The sequence below is a fragment of the Chamaea fasciata genome, unplaced genomic scaffold, assembly GCF_029207755.1.
Source record: "Chamaea fasciata isolate MVZ Bird 193981 ecotype frontalis unplaced genomic scaffold, bChaFas1.0.hap1 SCAF_16, whole genome shotgun sequence".
Lineage (NCBI taxonomy): Eukaryota > Metazoa > Chordata > Aves > Passeriformes > Sylviidae > Chamaea > Chamaea fasciata.
The window spans coordinates 12,621,272-12,638,289 of NW_027094101.1; the positions used below are offsets into that span (position 1 = coordinate 12,621,272).

The following is a 17,018-nucleotide window of genomic DNA, read 5'->3' on the forward strand; positions in this document are numbered from 1 at the left end:
TTATTACACCAAACCAACGAACAGCGACCTGTAAACATGAGGAACTTTCCACAATCATTTAGCAAGCAGGAACAAGTGTTGCTTAATTCATATCCTCAAACATGACACAGGCATTTCAAGTCAAGAAAGGGAGAACTATTATTATTATTATTATTATTATTATTATTATTGCCACCTGCATTTTTCAAATGCAATAAACCAATAATTATTTAAAACAAATGTGTAATTGAACTACTATACTCTATTTTTAACTGCTTTTTCTTGACCACTACACAAAAACCTGGTACTGCTAATGCAGAAAGGGAAATCACTTTTAACTGTGCAGCAGGTGAGCATTACATGACTTTTTCCAGCTTCTTCTTGGGCCAACACCACGGAACAAAGCGCCAGAGAAAACCAATCTTTACAATTCTCTGCTACACCAGTTCACCTTGTGTTTACATTGCCTTTTTTCCTAATATTACCACTTTAAAACCTGAGTATCAGAGTGAAAAAAAAGAAGGGAAAGCTGCTACATTTTCAAGGAGGAAGTCACACATAAAATGCTATTTTATGGTTTGTAAAACCAAACCAAACAAACAATCCTGAGTGACTTTACCAAAGGGTGCTGAAGACAAGGACAAAAAGGCTCGCTGGGAATCCAGTTCACACTGGCAGGAAATCAATATTTCAGGCATTGACAAGACACAAACACAATGGAAAACATTCTGACAAAGACAGGGAGCTATAAAGAATCCATGTTTTATACCTAAACCTCAAAGCACCTGAAGGTTTTCTCCACAGCAACTCAATACAATCCTCCTTTTTTTTTTTTTTTTTTTTTTTTTTTTTTTTTTTTTTTTTTTTTTTTTTTTTTTTTTCCCTCACTTTCTGACCTGAAATTTAGAAGCAGCAGCGTTAAATGCAGGAATAAATGGCAGGATCTGTGGAACCGAAGTTCCAGCTTTGCGATGAGGATGAATTTTGGGTTTGCCTTATCACTGTGTGCGGTCAGATGTCAGAACTGTGCCCACATTCACCCCTCCTTCTCCCCCTCTCCAGGAGGATTAAAAGAACTCAGCAAGGATGCAGGGCTGTCCCAGGGCCACCTGCCCGGGAGATCTCACACTTGTCATCCTCACTGGATTCCCCACAGGGCACTAACAAATGCCAGGACCCCATCCATCGATGGGGGGCACTTGGGGCTTTATCTTGTTAAAATGGTAACATGAAAGCTTTTTCTCACCTTCTGTTTGCTGCTGAATGAAGAATGAATCCTACTCTGAAATGGCCTGCAAGAGCTCTTGCTTAAGTTCATCAAGTGGCCACAACTCAACTGCAATGTTTTGTTGGAAGAAATGTTCACACTTATAATAAAGTATCCACTCAACCCCTTAATTTCCTTGATGGCAGATACTGCTGGAAACAGCCTAAAACTCTGCAGATTTTATCACATATTAATGCTAAAACTGAATAGAGCCCAAGAAGAATTTCCTGTAGGCACATCGAATCCCAGTCCTCTCACCTAATCAAGGTGCAGTGATTTTCTTGGGTTTTAATTGGTTTAATATTTTCCTAAGGACATGTTTTCCATGACCATACTTCCCCAGGACGTGATGATGAACATGCTGAGTTACTGCAGAACCGCATCTGCAGGAGACAGGAATTTGTGTTGGGTACTTGAAACTAAGCAAGAGATGAGAAACATAAACTGAGTTTTATAATTAAAAAATTATATATATATGTGGATAGACCGATTTCAGTTCTTAAGCATCAACAACTATACACATCTCTCTGAAGAGTTGATACATCCATTCTGGGATGCATCATAAACTGGCCAAAAATACAGAACCAAAAAGAGATTTTTCATGAACATGCACAATGAAGTCCTCTAGTCCCACACATGGGCAGTTTTGAGGAATATTCAGTTTTATGTCTGTGTGTGCATGCTGCTTCTTTCCTTTATTGTAGGAAAAGGTATCAGAAAGGACCAGTAAGGGCCCTGCTTTTAGCCAAAACTGTGACTGGATTAATTTCTTTCCCTATGAGCAGCTAGGTGTGAAAATTAATAACCTGTCAAATCGTGAACATTTCTAAAAATATCATTAAAATAAATATATATCTCATTTCCTCATATAATTCACTCGTGCAAAGCTGCTCAGTTTGGCTTATGGCAAGCCCGCTGGATCCTCCAAGAAAGTGCATTTAAGAGCACCTACAATTAACATGGGTTTATCTCATTAATACAGACTATGGCATTATTGCACAATAATCCCTGACAAATTGATCATTATCAATAGCTAATGACTACTTTGTTAACTAATTGCCCGGGGGCAGAAGCGTGTCTGGGGGAGAGACGCACTTTGCAAGGAAAAGTAACAGCTATTAAGAGCCATAAAGTTTGTGTCGGGAAGTGCTCCCGGCATTATAAATCCCCCAAACTGCTCCTGCTAACGATTCCTGGTGCAAAAAGGCAGAGGCGGCTTCCAGAGGCAGGAAAACCATTCCGTGCCTGGGGAATGCGCGGGCTGCACCAATTAGAATGAGGGATGCAGCCCACGGCAGGCGGGAGGCAGCAGAAACAACCCCATCACACACGCCCAGGAGCCTCGGGAAGGAGCGGGACTTCGGCAATGCCTGCGGTGAGGAACTGATGAACTAATTCACTGGAGATGCTCCAGGAATGCCGGGACAGCCGCTGGGACAGCCCAGAGCGGCCACGCGGGGCTTTGGGGTTGGGGGTTGGTTCAGCATCCCCTGGAATCCATGCCAGGTGACTGATAACACCCCTGGTTCAGGATCCCCTGGAATCCATGCCAGGTGTCTGATGACACCCCTGGTTCAGCATCCCCTGGAATCCATGCCAGGTGACTGATGACACCCCTGGTTCAGCATCCCCTGGAATCCATGCCAGGTGTCTCTGATGACACCCCTGGTTCAGGATCCCCTGGAATCCATGCCAGGTGTCTGATGACACCCCTGGTTCAGCATCCCCTGGAATCCATGCCAGGTGACTGATGACACCCCTGGTTCAGGATTCCCTGGAATCCATGCCAGGTGTCTCTGATGACACCCCTGGTTCAGGATTCCCTGGAATCCATGCCAGGTGTCTGATGACACCCCTGGTTCAGGATTCCCTGGAATCCATGCCAGGTGTCTCTGATGACACCCCTGGTTCAGGATTCCCTGGAATCCATGCCAGGTGTCTGATGACACCCCTGGTTCAGCATCCCCTGGAATCCATGCCAGGTGACTGATGACACCCCTAGTTCAGGATCCCCTGGAATCCATGCCAGGTGACTCTGATGACACCCCTGGTTCAGGATTCCCTGGAATCCATGCCAGGTGACTCTGATGACACCCCTGGTTCAGGATTCCCTGGAATCCATGCCAGGTGTCTGATGACACCCCTGGTTCAGGATTCCCTGGAATCCATGCCAGGTGACTCTGATGACACCCCTGGTTCAGGATTCCCTGGAATCCATGCCAGGTGACTCTGATGACACCCCTGGTTCAGGATTCCCTGGAATCCATGCCAGGTGTCTCTGATGACACCCCTGGTTCAGGATTCCCTGGAATCCATGCCAGGTGACTGATAACACCCCTGGTTCAGGATTCCCTGGAATCCATGCCAGGTGACTCTGATAACACCCCTGGTTCAGGATTCCCTGGAATCCATGCCAGGGGCGCTGCCAGGTGACTCTGATACCATAAAAGCAGCACATCCTCCCGGGAGCACTCAGGGAGCTGCAGGACACAAGTCTGAATCCCAAACTTCAGCAAGCACACTCTGGTTTGAGCAACTCACCCAGCCAAGGGTGGAGACCGCTGGAACTTCATCTCTGGGGAGCAGATCTCACCCCTCTGGGCTTCCTGAGATACATTCAAATTGTCGCCTGGTTATCGAATATCAGATTATAGTTCAAGCACGTTTTTCTCCTTTAAGTGGACACATCTGCATTCTCCACACGGAATCATTACCAGTCCATCTCCTGCCTCCCTCCACAGCCTCATTAAACACACACAAGTTTCAGTTTGCCCACCCAGAGCTTCTCTGTTCCCCTCAAATGAAAGAGCAATTTTGAAGAATGCCAGAACTACTGATCTGCCTTTCTTTTGTGGGTTTTCAAATGTTCAAACACCCCAGCTTCAAAAAGGACAAAGTTTGCTGGTTTGATTATCCTGTACTGCACTGCAAGGAAATAGCAACTTGAAGAAGGAACTAGCATATAAAAAGGAAGAAAAAGAGATGAAATTTGCTCATGTGGAAGGAGTATGGACTATGAACAAAAGGGATGAAAAGCAGAGAAATAACAAGATGGGCAAGAAGAGAAAGCAAGAGTTATGCTAGAGATGAACAATACAACTTTGAGTGAGTTTTTAGGGGGTAATAAATGCATTATAAATATGGGATCCCATATTAAATATAGGTGTTATATATATATATATATATATATATATATATTTAAAAACTTAAAAATCCATGAAAGTTGGTATTGCCACAAAATTAGGGAGGGGCAGAGGGCAGCAGCTGCAGAACACCCCATGTTCAAACTGTCATACCAAGAGCTCTCCGTGCATTTTGACAGGAAGAGATGCTGAATATTTATGGGAAAAGTACAAAAAAAAAAAAAAAAAAAAAAAAGATCTCTCCTGAGCCCTCACTATCCTTTCATGCCAATCCCAAGTTAACGTGCAATGTATCATCAAAGCAACATGACAGTGATGGTACGGAATTTATGAGAGATGTCCCGTGTCTTATTAAATAGGAATTGAAAGCAACAGGGTAGAACAGAGGAGCACAATAACATTGTCTTCACATTTCCCAAGACTGAGAAAATGGGTCTTTTCTTTTTCTTTTTTTTTTTTTGTAAGGGGAGAAAGAGATAATATGAATGTAAATTAAATAATGTTTCCTTCTGAAGACCTGCTAGATCAAAAGCAGATAAAGTGATAAAGTTAATTACAGATCTCTGTGCTACATAATTCATCTTAACTATACAATTCACCTTCATGAAATGTGAAGCTCTTGTTTAGGGAAAAAAAAAAATCAAAAACCAAAACAACACCAAAACCAAACCACTCTTCTTTCCTCAAAAAAATTTTTCCTAGTTTTCTTTTTAGTTATCTGCAAAATAAAAGAAAGGTGTTATAAGTTGCAAAGGACCTTTGTAGACTTTTGGGGAAGGACTTGGAATAGGTGGAAGCAGCATCTTACAGTGTCAGTGCTTGTTCAACCCTGAAAGGCAGGAGCACCTAGATTAGAAATTACCTGGGAAAAGAGATTATATATTAATATAACAAAAAGAGATTATTTTTTAATATAATCAGTCATAATGGTGATGTCCATAGGCAAGTCATCCACACTGGGAAAAAACTCTGAATTTTCAGTCTGACTCTAGGACCCTGATCTCTCAGATAATGCTCTCTCACCCAGTAACCTCTATATCCATCCCCAAGCTTCCATCAGAAATTAAACATACAACTTTGAAAGATATTCAGGACTCCTAACGAAGCCTTGAAGTGACAAAATAATCCAGGACATCTCAGTTTCATTTCTACTGGCCATCCAAATACTTCAGGCCTATGGCAAATATTATAATTATTTATTCCTGCTCCATTTATCTGTCACATAGGAACTGGGATGGGAAGCTTTGCAGGCCTGGAAAAGGAAGGCACCAATGTTTAGCTGGGACCTGGCTGTTTAGATCCATGTGTTTTTACATCTAATACCAGAGCTGTTAATGCATGCCCACCCTGAAATAAACTGCTTTTGCAACAGTGATTAATATTAGCAATGCAAATACTGTAATTAAAATATAGATCAGCTTTGGCCTTCCTCTTTTCTGTGATGTCAGTCCTGCCCAAAGTGTCAAACTGTCATTTGTATCTCTTCAGGCCACTCCTGTAAGCAGCCATATGTTTCTGTGCATCAAACCAGCGACTCAGAAACGATACCCCAACACCAGGAATGCTTTACAGCCAGGATTCCTGCTCACCAGAGTACTTCAAAGGTATCACATGCTCATCAGAGCAGTGCCAAAAGAACAATAAGTACCTGCTGAGGCAGAATGGGATGTGCCGTGTCAAATATTTAAGCACCTGCACATTATGTTCAATTTCTTTCAAAACATAATTGCCTGGGAATTTTGAGAGAAGAGACAACTCCCATACCTGGTGCCAGAGAGGAAAGGATGTAAAAGGCAGACTCATTCCCCCATGGCTGCACTGCTTCTTGTTTGACCCAGATCGTGCCTCTGAATCCTCTCCTGCCAGACCCTTGTTTCCAGTGAGCACCTCAGAGCTGCCAGGATATTTCCTGCAGTGCCTGATGTGTTTGTTCAACACTCTCTCAAATGTCATAGCTGCCGAACCAAGTCATTTATTGTACTTGTTTCCCGAGGCTTTCTTTTGAAATTTTGTTGTCCTGTTTCTTGCATCCTGAGAAGTGCAACTGGCACTGTAAGCACTGTGGACATGCCAGAGTGAAACCCTTGCAATAGAAGCACTCCTGGGGATGGAAAGCACCTCTCAAGTGCAGGAGATTTCAAACCTGTGAATTCTGTTAAAAAAACATCCCATTCAAACTTTACCACAGGAACTACTCCTTCACGCAGAGCAGGTGATGTTTCAGGTCTTCAAAATTGCAAATTGAATGTTAGTACTAGAATTTAATTCTATTAACTCCAGGAGGTGACAGGAACATTGAAGGGAACAGAAAGAAGGAGCTGATGTCAAGCGCATGAGGGAAAATTAAGACATGCTGGAGTAGGAACAGTTAATTCAGAGCTCAGTCAATAAGACGGCATACAGTGTGAGTAGAGGAAGTAACAACAGGCAAACAAGAATTAGCATGCAACAAGAAGAAATTAAAATGTCTCTTTCTCATCTCAGAGACAGCTCTGGCTCTGCTGTAGATCTCTGGCCAGCAAAGATGGAAGGGAAGGACATTTTGTTGTGGCAAAACACTACAAATGTGAACCCCAAGTTTGGATTAGTACCTGCTCTGAGTGTGTGGGATGGTCGAGGCAAGCCCCAGCCGTGCTCAGTGTGCTGCTGCAGCACTGCCAGGCACTCCTGGGACAGACACACACCTCCTGTCTCCTGCCCTCCTCCTCCTCTGCCAGCTCACTGAGTGCCCCAACAGCACCAGCCCTCTCTGCAGCATCCTGGAATTCTCCTTCCCAGGAAAACCTGTGTGCCACTGGGTGCCCAAACAGCACCAGCCCTCTCTGCAGCATCCTGGAATTCTCCTTCCCAGGAAAACCTGCGTGCCACTGGGTGCCCAAACAGCACCAGCCCTCTCTGCAGCATCCTGGAATTCTCCTTCCCAGGAAAACCTGCGTGCCACTGGGTGCCCAAACAGCACCAGCCCTCTCTGCAGCATCCTGGAATTCTCCTTCCCAGGAAAACCTGCGTGCCACTGGGATCCTACTTTCAAGGAAATCTGTAAAACGGAAAATTTCAATTCCCACCCCGAAACACATGCCTCGGTGCTGAACTTTGTGACGCTTCCAGATCCCATTTTAGCGAGCACAGTTCCTGTCCACAAAGCACTGTTTCAGCATGAGAGGAGAACGACAGCACCCACCTGAACCTCACCTGGGTAATTTACCTTAGCACGCTTCTGAACTGGAGAGTTTGAGAGTTCAAGGAGTGGGCAGAAAAACCATCCCAACAAGCAGTACCCAAGGATTAAATCTCCAGAAGAATTACCCTTCCAAGGATCAAATCTCCACAGGAATTACCCTTCTAAGGATTAAATCTCTACAGGAATTAATTGCAAAAATTACCCTTCTAAGGGCCTTTCTGCAGAACTCACACTGGCGCCTGTCTGGGCCTGTGGTATTATCTGGGCATCTCCATCCATCCCCTACAAGACAGAAGGGTTTAACCTAGAACTCCCTAAAATGAACCAACAGTTCCAATTAGTTTAATTACTGATTTACCAATATTGTATACAATTAAAAGTAGCAATTCTACCAGGCTCTGATCAACATCACTTCGAGCTGAAAATAGATCAATGGTATTTACTACTTTATATCACATAAGAATATTATAAAATATCATTAAAATATATTGAAGTGCAAAACCATGAATATTTCTTTCAGGCTTTGGTATCCAATGAGAATGAAAAGTCATCTCAATCCATTTGTTTTTTTGCAGGTGCAAACATTTCCTCGGAAACAGGCCAAGGAGACGCCATTTATAATTTGAAATTGTACTAAATGTAGCATTAAAGAACAAATAAAGAATTAATATGTTTGGTACATACATAAGGTAGTTGAGTATAAAGGTTGGTGAGCCTTATTTAAAAAGTCTCATACATGTAAACTTTGTCCAAAATTCCAAATATTGCTCGTCCCAAGAAAAAAACAAACATCTTCCATCATCAAATCAGTGCTGCGACAAGAAGTGACCTTCCCATTTATTTCACTGCAATATATATATATATATAAAAATATAAATCTGTTTGGGTAAAAGCTGCAACCACTAAAGTGAGATGCCCCAAAGCCACACACAAAAGCAGGATCACGCAAGGAAAGCATTTTAGTGACACCCAAAATGTGAAGTTACTTCACATCCCCACGCCCATCCCTGTAACTTTGCCTACACAACTCTTCTGCTACACAGGCTTTACTGTTTCCCTTTCCAGCATCTTCACACCCTTCATGATATTTCTCAACATATTTGCACTGCTAAAAATGCTTGATTTGGCTTTTTTCCCTGCCGTGGCTGAGGCTGTGTGTGACCTTGAATTGAATGCCATTGTAGCAAGCTGCCTCACCATGGGAGTTCTCTCTTTTCTCAGGTTTGAGCACAGGATCTTTGATTTGGTAAAGCAGCACTGGAACAGCTGATGCAGCACTCAGTAATTCCCTGCAGCCACAGAGGTTTATGGCTGGTCCAGGCTTCAGCAGGAGCAGCAGTGTTTTACACACACGCACACAATATCCTTTGAGGAAGGCACTTTGCAAAGTGCTTTGAAAACACTGAGTTTCACAGCCCCCCCGAAGGTGACTGAGGAGGATACAGGTATTGCTGCAGCTCCCTGCAGTGGCAGGGCCAGCAGGAATTCAATAATGCACCGTGAAAACAATAAATCCAGCTGGAATTACAGTGATCTCAAAGCTTAAAAAAACCCCAAAACAAGCAGTCAAAAGCCCTTTTTTTATTTTTTTCTACAATGCTCCTTAACGCTATGCTTGGAGAACTGACTGGGAATAATCACAACACTCCTGGGCCCTACACGAGTCTCCATTTCCACACCTCATGACAGCAGAGTATCAGGAGACCCCAGCAGAAGTTCTCTGATCAGCAGCCTTCAAAACCCAGTGGAAATACCTACAACTCAATCTCATCCCAGTGAAACTTGCAGATCAAAGGAAATAGACTAGGTTAATGAAAATCGCCAGAGTTTTGCTGTACCTTTTATTTAAATGTGTGACTCAAACCAAGACGAGGTCTGCCTCGTGATGGAATATGAAATAATCATGCTTCTTGCCCCAGAAATAGTTAACAGGATACCAAGTATGACAGCAGTGTGCATACAGCTGAAACGGCAAATAGTGAAGTGAAAAATCATCTAATTTTGTTACACAGGGGTTATAATGCAACAGATGTCTCTAATTCCCCAAAGCATCCAGAGCAAGCAAAAAGACCCAAATCTCTGATATTTTGTACATCACAAATCTCTGGGTGATGCTGCAATGGGTATTTAGCAAAAGGGGGAAAAAATGTTCAAACTCCAAAGGTTTTTTTCTGGAAACTTCAAAAACTATACTGAGAATGAGGAAGCTTTCCAACAAATAATGAATAGAACTTTCTTGCAAGTTTTTTGTTTTTAAATAAGTACTTCAAGGGATACAGGAGAGGCTCAGACAGGAAACTTGACACCAGTCCTGGCCTCCGAAATGTGGGACAGTGGCAATGTAAATTGAATTACACATCATGGAATGTATTGTAGGAGACAAATTTGTAGGACACAAATTAATTTGCACAGGTTATCTACCTTCCAGCAGCTCCCCGGATTTCCATGGCCTGTGCAACACTTGAAAGGTTTGCTCCAGCCCATCTTCCTCCTCATCTCCCTGCTCTGCATTATGCCAGATTATTCTGCTATATAGGTCAAACTCCCTCGCAGAAAAGACCCACATCTCTTTGTGATATGTAAGGCCAGAGATGTTAACTTCTGAAAGCCGTGCCAACCCCATGACAATTATTTCAATTTCACGTAAAGGCCTTTAAATAGATCAGCTTAGTAAATGATTATGCGGCACTTTCCTATTAAAAACCCTCTTTCCACAGTGAGCCAGAGCTGCTCATACCCACTCTGAGGAAGCATCTGAAGCCTGTGCACCATTTCCTGCAGCAGCCAAACACTCCTATTTTTCAGTATCTGATAAATGCACAAGGAAATCTGTGCATGCACTGTGTTCATTAATGACACCAACGTGTCCTTGGAGAGACTGGAGATGAAAAGGCCATTGGATAAGAGTGATGCCTACATTTTAATGGTTTGACACAGGAGCTGTTTAAAAGTGTTCCCCATTTTAGTGGTGTGCCCCCAGCTTGCGTGCACACAGCTGAAGAAAAAATGAGTTTCAGAGACTATAATTCACACGAGGGCTTGAGGAAAAAAAGAAGACGGAAACCAAAAAAAATCTTGATCATTTTAACTTGCTTTAATCCCCGCAATAACATAGTAAACATTCCATAATCTAACTACAAAATTCCTATTAAACAACTACGAAAATGAGAACGTCTCTGATATTGAATCTGAGACATTAGTTCTTTTTCATTTCATTTCCAGTTCTGAATATTCTCCTATTTGTATTAGATTTGGTGATTCATACAGATCTTATTGATTCATCTAACTTTTAAAAAATGCACAACATCTGATTCATTCCACCTAAGGCTCCCATGCGTGCCTTCACATGTTGCAGATGTTTGCCCATTAGGTGAGCTGTGAGCTCTCAATGGTTAAGGCGAAAGCTCTACTGAAACAAGCACTTCTGAAGGAGGAAAATATTAAATTTATTACGTACACTGCAAAAGTACTGTCCTGTCATCAGCTATTCAAGAAATATCAAAAATACAGATTTTGCTTTCTCCAGTGCAGTTGGGTATGTGAGGGGCACAAATCCAAAAAGCTTTGGACTGTGCAAAGCCAGCTCAGTTTTATGTCAGATGTTCTAAATACCTTAATTGGTGTGATATAGCCCAGGATAAACTGAGACAGACTCTGCTGTTATCACTCACAGCACTTTGATCATGTAAACAAACACCACAATTAGCAAAACTGGAAGAGCAGCACTGCAAAATGAACGCTGCTGCTTTGCCCCTGATGTATTAAAGCCACAATAAGCTGAGTTTGAGCAATTAAAATAATTTGTTTCCTGTTCATGATGTTATTAGGTTTGGACAGATCCAGAGGAGATAACAGAATCATAAAGATAACCTAACAGGATCATAACAGATAACCTAAAGTGATAGAGTAAATCACCACAACCACTAAATTCAAGATCTGAAACTGGCAGGCATAGAGGGAAATATAAATTATGACACTGCTAAGCCGTAAAAGCATTTGTGAGTTGATAGGGAATGAAAATTTAAATAAAAACATTTCCTGGCCTGCTCAGCCATAACAATGTTCTTTTGTTTGTATTCTTTGTAATTTAGCTGCTTGACAACTTCATTCAACCTTCAGCAGCAAACACAGGTATTGATTATCTCTGAACATCCTAATGGCTGGAGACTGGGATACAAACCATGAAAGCAGAGTTTCTGGTTACAAGTGAAATTATAGTTTGCCTACAAGATTGCACAATAAATCAGAGAACAAATCAGCCAGCATAGGGCTCTGGGGTCACTGAAGTGATGTTGACACATTACAGTAATGAGAACTTGAAACACCTCATGCCCTATTGATTTTTAAGCTGAATCATGGCCACTGCAGGAGATTACAAGAGTGTGTACTGGAATCATGGCCCACGTGGGAGATGGGGATGAAAAACACAAACAACTGCACCAAAATACCTCCTTACCTGTATCTATTATAGCACAATCCCCTTCTCCCTTGCCCTCTCCACAGGGTCTCAGACTACAGTTCAATCAACGTTTAACTGCTTAACTGCCTCACTTAAAACAACTTTCCCTTCCACGTTCTTCTTTCCCTACGTTAATTATGCAGATACAAAATGCAGACTTGGAGTAAGGCTTTAAAACCTCTCACAGAAACTGCGTATTAGAAAACCTAGACTACAAGAAATGCCGTTTAATATTTCAAGTAGCTTTCCTGTTTTCACTCAACAGCAAATTATTCCATGCTGTAAAAGTAATTCCAATACTCACCATCTTCTTTACTCTGCACAGTGGAGAATACAATCTGTAAACACCAAAAGCCTTGCCACCAGCCAAAGAACAAAAATGCTTCTCTCTTTTTTTTCTCCTTTTACTTCCACTTGGTAGCACTGAGCACCAAAAAGCTGTCAGAGGGCTGACCAGGGACACAAAATTATTATAGTCCTGTCATGACAAAAGGAGCAGTTATAATTTGCACTGCAGCCAATTACTTTTGGAACTCATCACTTTGCTTAAGGGGAGAAAATAATACCTCTATTATCCCTTCCAGCCAGGAGGGCTCTTGCTATGCCACAGAGGTGCAAGAAGAGAGAGAGAAAAACTATTTAACTAGAGCCCCCACGGTAAATAAACTTTGAAATTTGTGGCTTATTCTTGGCAATAAGTACTTTTTAAGCACTGTAATGGTGCTCTTAATGAAGCCTAACTGTTCATCAGCTGTCAAAGACAGACAAAAGAAAGGGCTAAGTTGGGCTAAGTGAAGGAATCACTCTGTGAAGAACTAGGTAACCTATGGAGAAGAGAAGAAACTTTTACCTCTTCATGCACTTCCCAGTGAAAGGGATTAGACAGTTAAATATATCCTAAGGATTAGCTCCTGTTAGGCTCCTCAGAGATATGTTTTTAATCAGTAGCTCTGCACTTGGCATTTACTCCGTTAGGGAGGGGGGAAATTTTCAAATTATTTCTCTTCTTCCATTTGAAATTCAGTGCCATCAGCAAGGCTCCAAAGAAAGAGGGAACAGAAGGGCAAGGAATCTCAATTTATGGTGGAGCCCCATCCTTTTAAGTTCCTCTCAATTTTTAAGGTGCTTATCCTCAACCCAGCTCTGGAGAGTCGTGATTCCCAACCTTCCTTCCTTCACTGTGGATTAGACAAAAGGGAAGCAGCAGCAACAGGCAGGTTTTTAAAGGCACAGAGATATTTGTGTTTGTGCAGATGTGTGAGGAGGCACTTGCGAATACACATATCCCCCTGCCACCATCAGAGCACCTGCAGTTATTTGTTCTTGCCTTCCCTCTCCCCTTTTCCCAGCAGGTTCCTCAATTTTTCTTCCCGTCCATGCCCAAACTGCTGCTGCTCCATCTCCTACCTCAGCCTGGTAACTACACCTGGACTGCTCCATGCTCTGCCTGATCCTCCCTGAGAGACCTCCCCAAACAAACGAGGGCACATCAGCTCTGCCAAGTGCCCAACCAGCAGCTACAGCCAGAACTGATGGGGCAAAACCACCCCCAGCAGCATCTCCTGGGCAATTTGGGGCCCTACAGGCAAGGTTCATTACCCACAGAGAAACTGCAGCACAGGGCAAGCTGCCTGACAAAAAACCAGGCTTTGCTGGAGGAAAATTCAATCTCTCAACAACGCAATAGGTTTTTGACAACTGCAAATAGCACTAACAGGAAAGCCAGTGAAGGAGATGCTCAGTGTTTGCACAGAAAGAGCAAACAGCAGTGAGCACAACAGCAAACAGGTCTGGCTGCAGAGATGCTGCAGGACTTGGTAAGAGTTTATAGAGAGTGCACAGAGATGTGGACAGCAGGAACCCCACATTAATTAGCAGTTAATTGTTAATTGAGCTGCCTTGCCTCAACCCTTGCTCTCAGGACACCCTGAACTTCCACAAAGAGCAGCAAATCCCACTCAGATTATTGACATCATCTGTTAGGACTCTGCACGTGTGTCATGGTTTATTGCTCTGTAGTTTTTTTCTCTTAGATGAAACATCATATTCAGCATTCTCCTTGTAGTTCTGGAACTTCTACAGAATCAGTACCAGTAATGTAACAAACCCCTAAGCTCATTTTGCTAATATCAATCTTAATTAATGGCATGGAAGAATTCATTAGACAAAAATTTTCACAATATTTGATGCTGGCCAGGGTTAGCATACAATCCTATTACCATTTACCATTTTTCTTCAAAACACAAGTCAAATGAGGGGGAATCGTCTATTCGGTAAGAAAAGCCAATTTATTAATACTAAAAAATAGCTTCAGAAATTTTTACCATGCACGTAGCATATAAATATATGGAAAATTAAAACAGCCATAAATGTATTATTAAAATTCATATTCTGGGAGAAATACAATGGGAAATAAACTAGATTTTGAATTTTGAAAAAGAAACTGTGGCAGCACAAAAAATACTGCAAGTTTTTCTCAGTAAGAGAAAGTCTCAACAGCATCTTCCTAATTTGTAAATCTTATCTACAAGAAGTCAGGACCCCTTGGCTGAGCACTACAAGCACTGGCACGTGACACCCGACCAGGAACTTTCCCTGTAATTTGCAGTAACAACACACCAGGTTCAGCTGCACAGAGCTTCCTCAGAACGAAATTAGAATGAAAATTGTAGAAGAGGGTCCAAGAGAATATCCATGGTAATGACAGAAGATCAAACTGGTAAAAAAAAAAATAAATCCAGGATTCTTATACAAAACTCAGAGAAATAACACTGAGGCTGCTTATTTTTTAAAGGAAATAAAAAGCAGACTCAAAATCAATACCAACAGCTGGCACAGAGAACTGGAAAATACAGTTCTCAGAGAGAAGGACATGGGAATATGCAACAAAAATTAGTAGAAAAGCAGAAGGATATCTCTCCTCCCACAAATTCTACCTGTCAGAATCTTTTACTGCAGACACAAATAATTGCAAGACTCATTGTTAAGGATGTGTTGCCAAACCTGGATACCCAAGGAAATACAAGGAGTGTTGGAAGGGGAGCTACATTACATCCTGCTGACTGAAACCTGTTGCCTTGAGGATCAAACTCATCCCTTCATTATTAAAAACCAAGGTAAAGCTGTTCCCAGTGCCCTGCTCAGCCCAAAGTAAAATAGATATGAAATAAGCTCAAATCTGGGCAAGGCACTGCATTTCTCTCTACCTGGTTCTTTGTCTTCATTTAGAGGGTAACACTGAAGGTCTTGCAGACGCTTCTTTTTGATCGTTTTGTTAAAATTGAGGAGTTGGGGTTGTTTTTGTTTTTTTTTTTTTTTTTTTTTAACTATTCCCTGCTCGTACAGAAGCAGGGCTGGGGTTTTCCTCTTTGCCACACGATGTCAGTGTTGCCGAGTAGAAATCGGGAATTTGCATATTTATCGGGACTCAAATAAAAGTTCAGACGTTTTTGCTCCTTTAAGGCGAGCGCGGGACAACTTCCCAGAGCTGGAAGATGCCCCAGTGCAATCCATCCCAAACCTCCAGAGCGCCTACCATGGAAGGATGTGCACGTTCCCGGCCAACACGGGATGACAGAAGTGTCAACATCAGAACCCCTCTGTGCTTCGCCACCTCGAGGGGATTGTGTCATCCTCCACCTCCGCATCTGGTCAGATTCAATCTCTGAAGGCTGATGAAAATTAATCCACGTTATGTTTATAAATCTCGTGAAGGAAATGGATCATGAGAGCAAAACTTAAAGCATTCCTCAAAGGGTAAAATCAGCCCCGCCGTTCCCGCATCCCTGGGGAATGCTGCCAGTTCAAGCTGGGTAATTGGCCCGTGGAGCTGTGTCAGAAAAGAGGATTTCATACCTGAATGGGGGAGGGAATTGTGCCATAACCTCCTCCCTAACCCAGCAGCACACATCTCTTTTGGAGCTATCATTTTAAAACATAAAAATACGCTTCCTAGAAAATTCATGGTGCTGCTAAGGCACAATCAAATTCAATCCTTGCTCTCAGTCACCCAAACCTGGAGAGAGAATGGAGGCCTGAAAATAACAGGATCACTGTAAAATATATCCTTTATACCTTATAACTAAAAATCCAACCATATAGATTTTTTAGAACCGGATCTTTCTTGTTGCAATACCACTGACAAAAGATTCAAAGTAACTTTTCTTGAACACTTGCTTTCTTTTTTCTGTCTCAGTCCCATTTTCCCCCCTATAATCCCTTTGAATCTCTTACTAGCCCACACTGTGTCCCACATTTGGGGTATGACAGGTTAAAAGTCACACTATGTCACCTTCTGGCTTCAAACACTGGAATGTGATTCATTCTTCTGTGCAGCCACGAATAAAAATCCTTCCCAAATGGGGGATGGGGAGAAGGCACTGGCAAAGTTCAGCTCCTGTGTGTGTTTGAGGCTGTTTAATTTGCACTAAAAAGCCCAGCAGATGTATGAAACACTGCCTGAGGTCTGATGTATACACCGATGTACCCAGACAGAGGCTCAAAACCGTAGGAAACAAGAGCAGGAACATGAAAAGCTACAAAAGGTGGATGCAAATGCTATTTTCCTCGGTATATCTGTCTCCCTCACCATCTGTATTGACAGACTTTTATTTTTTTAGCACTTCTACATAGAAAGAAATTAGAAAAGAAATGGCAATTGTAAATATTGAAGATGATGGCCATGCTGTTCCAAATCCCTTGCCCACTTGTTACAAGGTACTGCTGTGCATCTTGTGTCTTCCCTGGTAGCGTTTCACGCAGGACTCCCATGAACATACGTTTGTTCTCCTTCCCAGCACTTTGTTCTGCCACTGTGACAGATGGCTTTAAACTGAAGCATATGAAAATATTAAATTCTTTATCAACCTGTTGAAGTTTGAAATGCCTGTAAGTAATAACCCTCTTGGCAGCTATTCCTTTAATACAGATATTACAGAAAGCTTTTAAGTGCCTCCAGATCACTTTGCTATTTGTCACAGACCATTCTAA

At 42.2% G+C, this 17,018-nt stretch overlaps 1 protein-coding gene across 19 annotated transcripts in view; it reads right to left on the bottom strand.

The window, feature by feature from the left end:
- The window catches only part of RBFOX1 (RNA binding fox-1 homolog 1), a 1,151,565-nt gene that overhangs the window by 571,375 nt on the left and 563,172 nt on the right, over positions 1-17,018 (bottom strand). Inside the window, exon 1 of one of the 19 annotated variants that reach the window (XM_066197686.1) lies at positions 15,565-16,993. The exons of the other annotated variants lie outside the window; for them this stretch is intronic. Within the exon in view, the coding sequence (XP_066053783.1) occupies positions 15,565-15,618 (54 nt within the window). The 5' untranslated portion in view covers positions 15,619-16,993. Of the gene's footprint in view, positions 1-15,564; positions 16,994-17,018 lie in introns of those variants that run through there. 19 annotated transcript variants of the gene reach the window in all.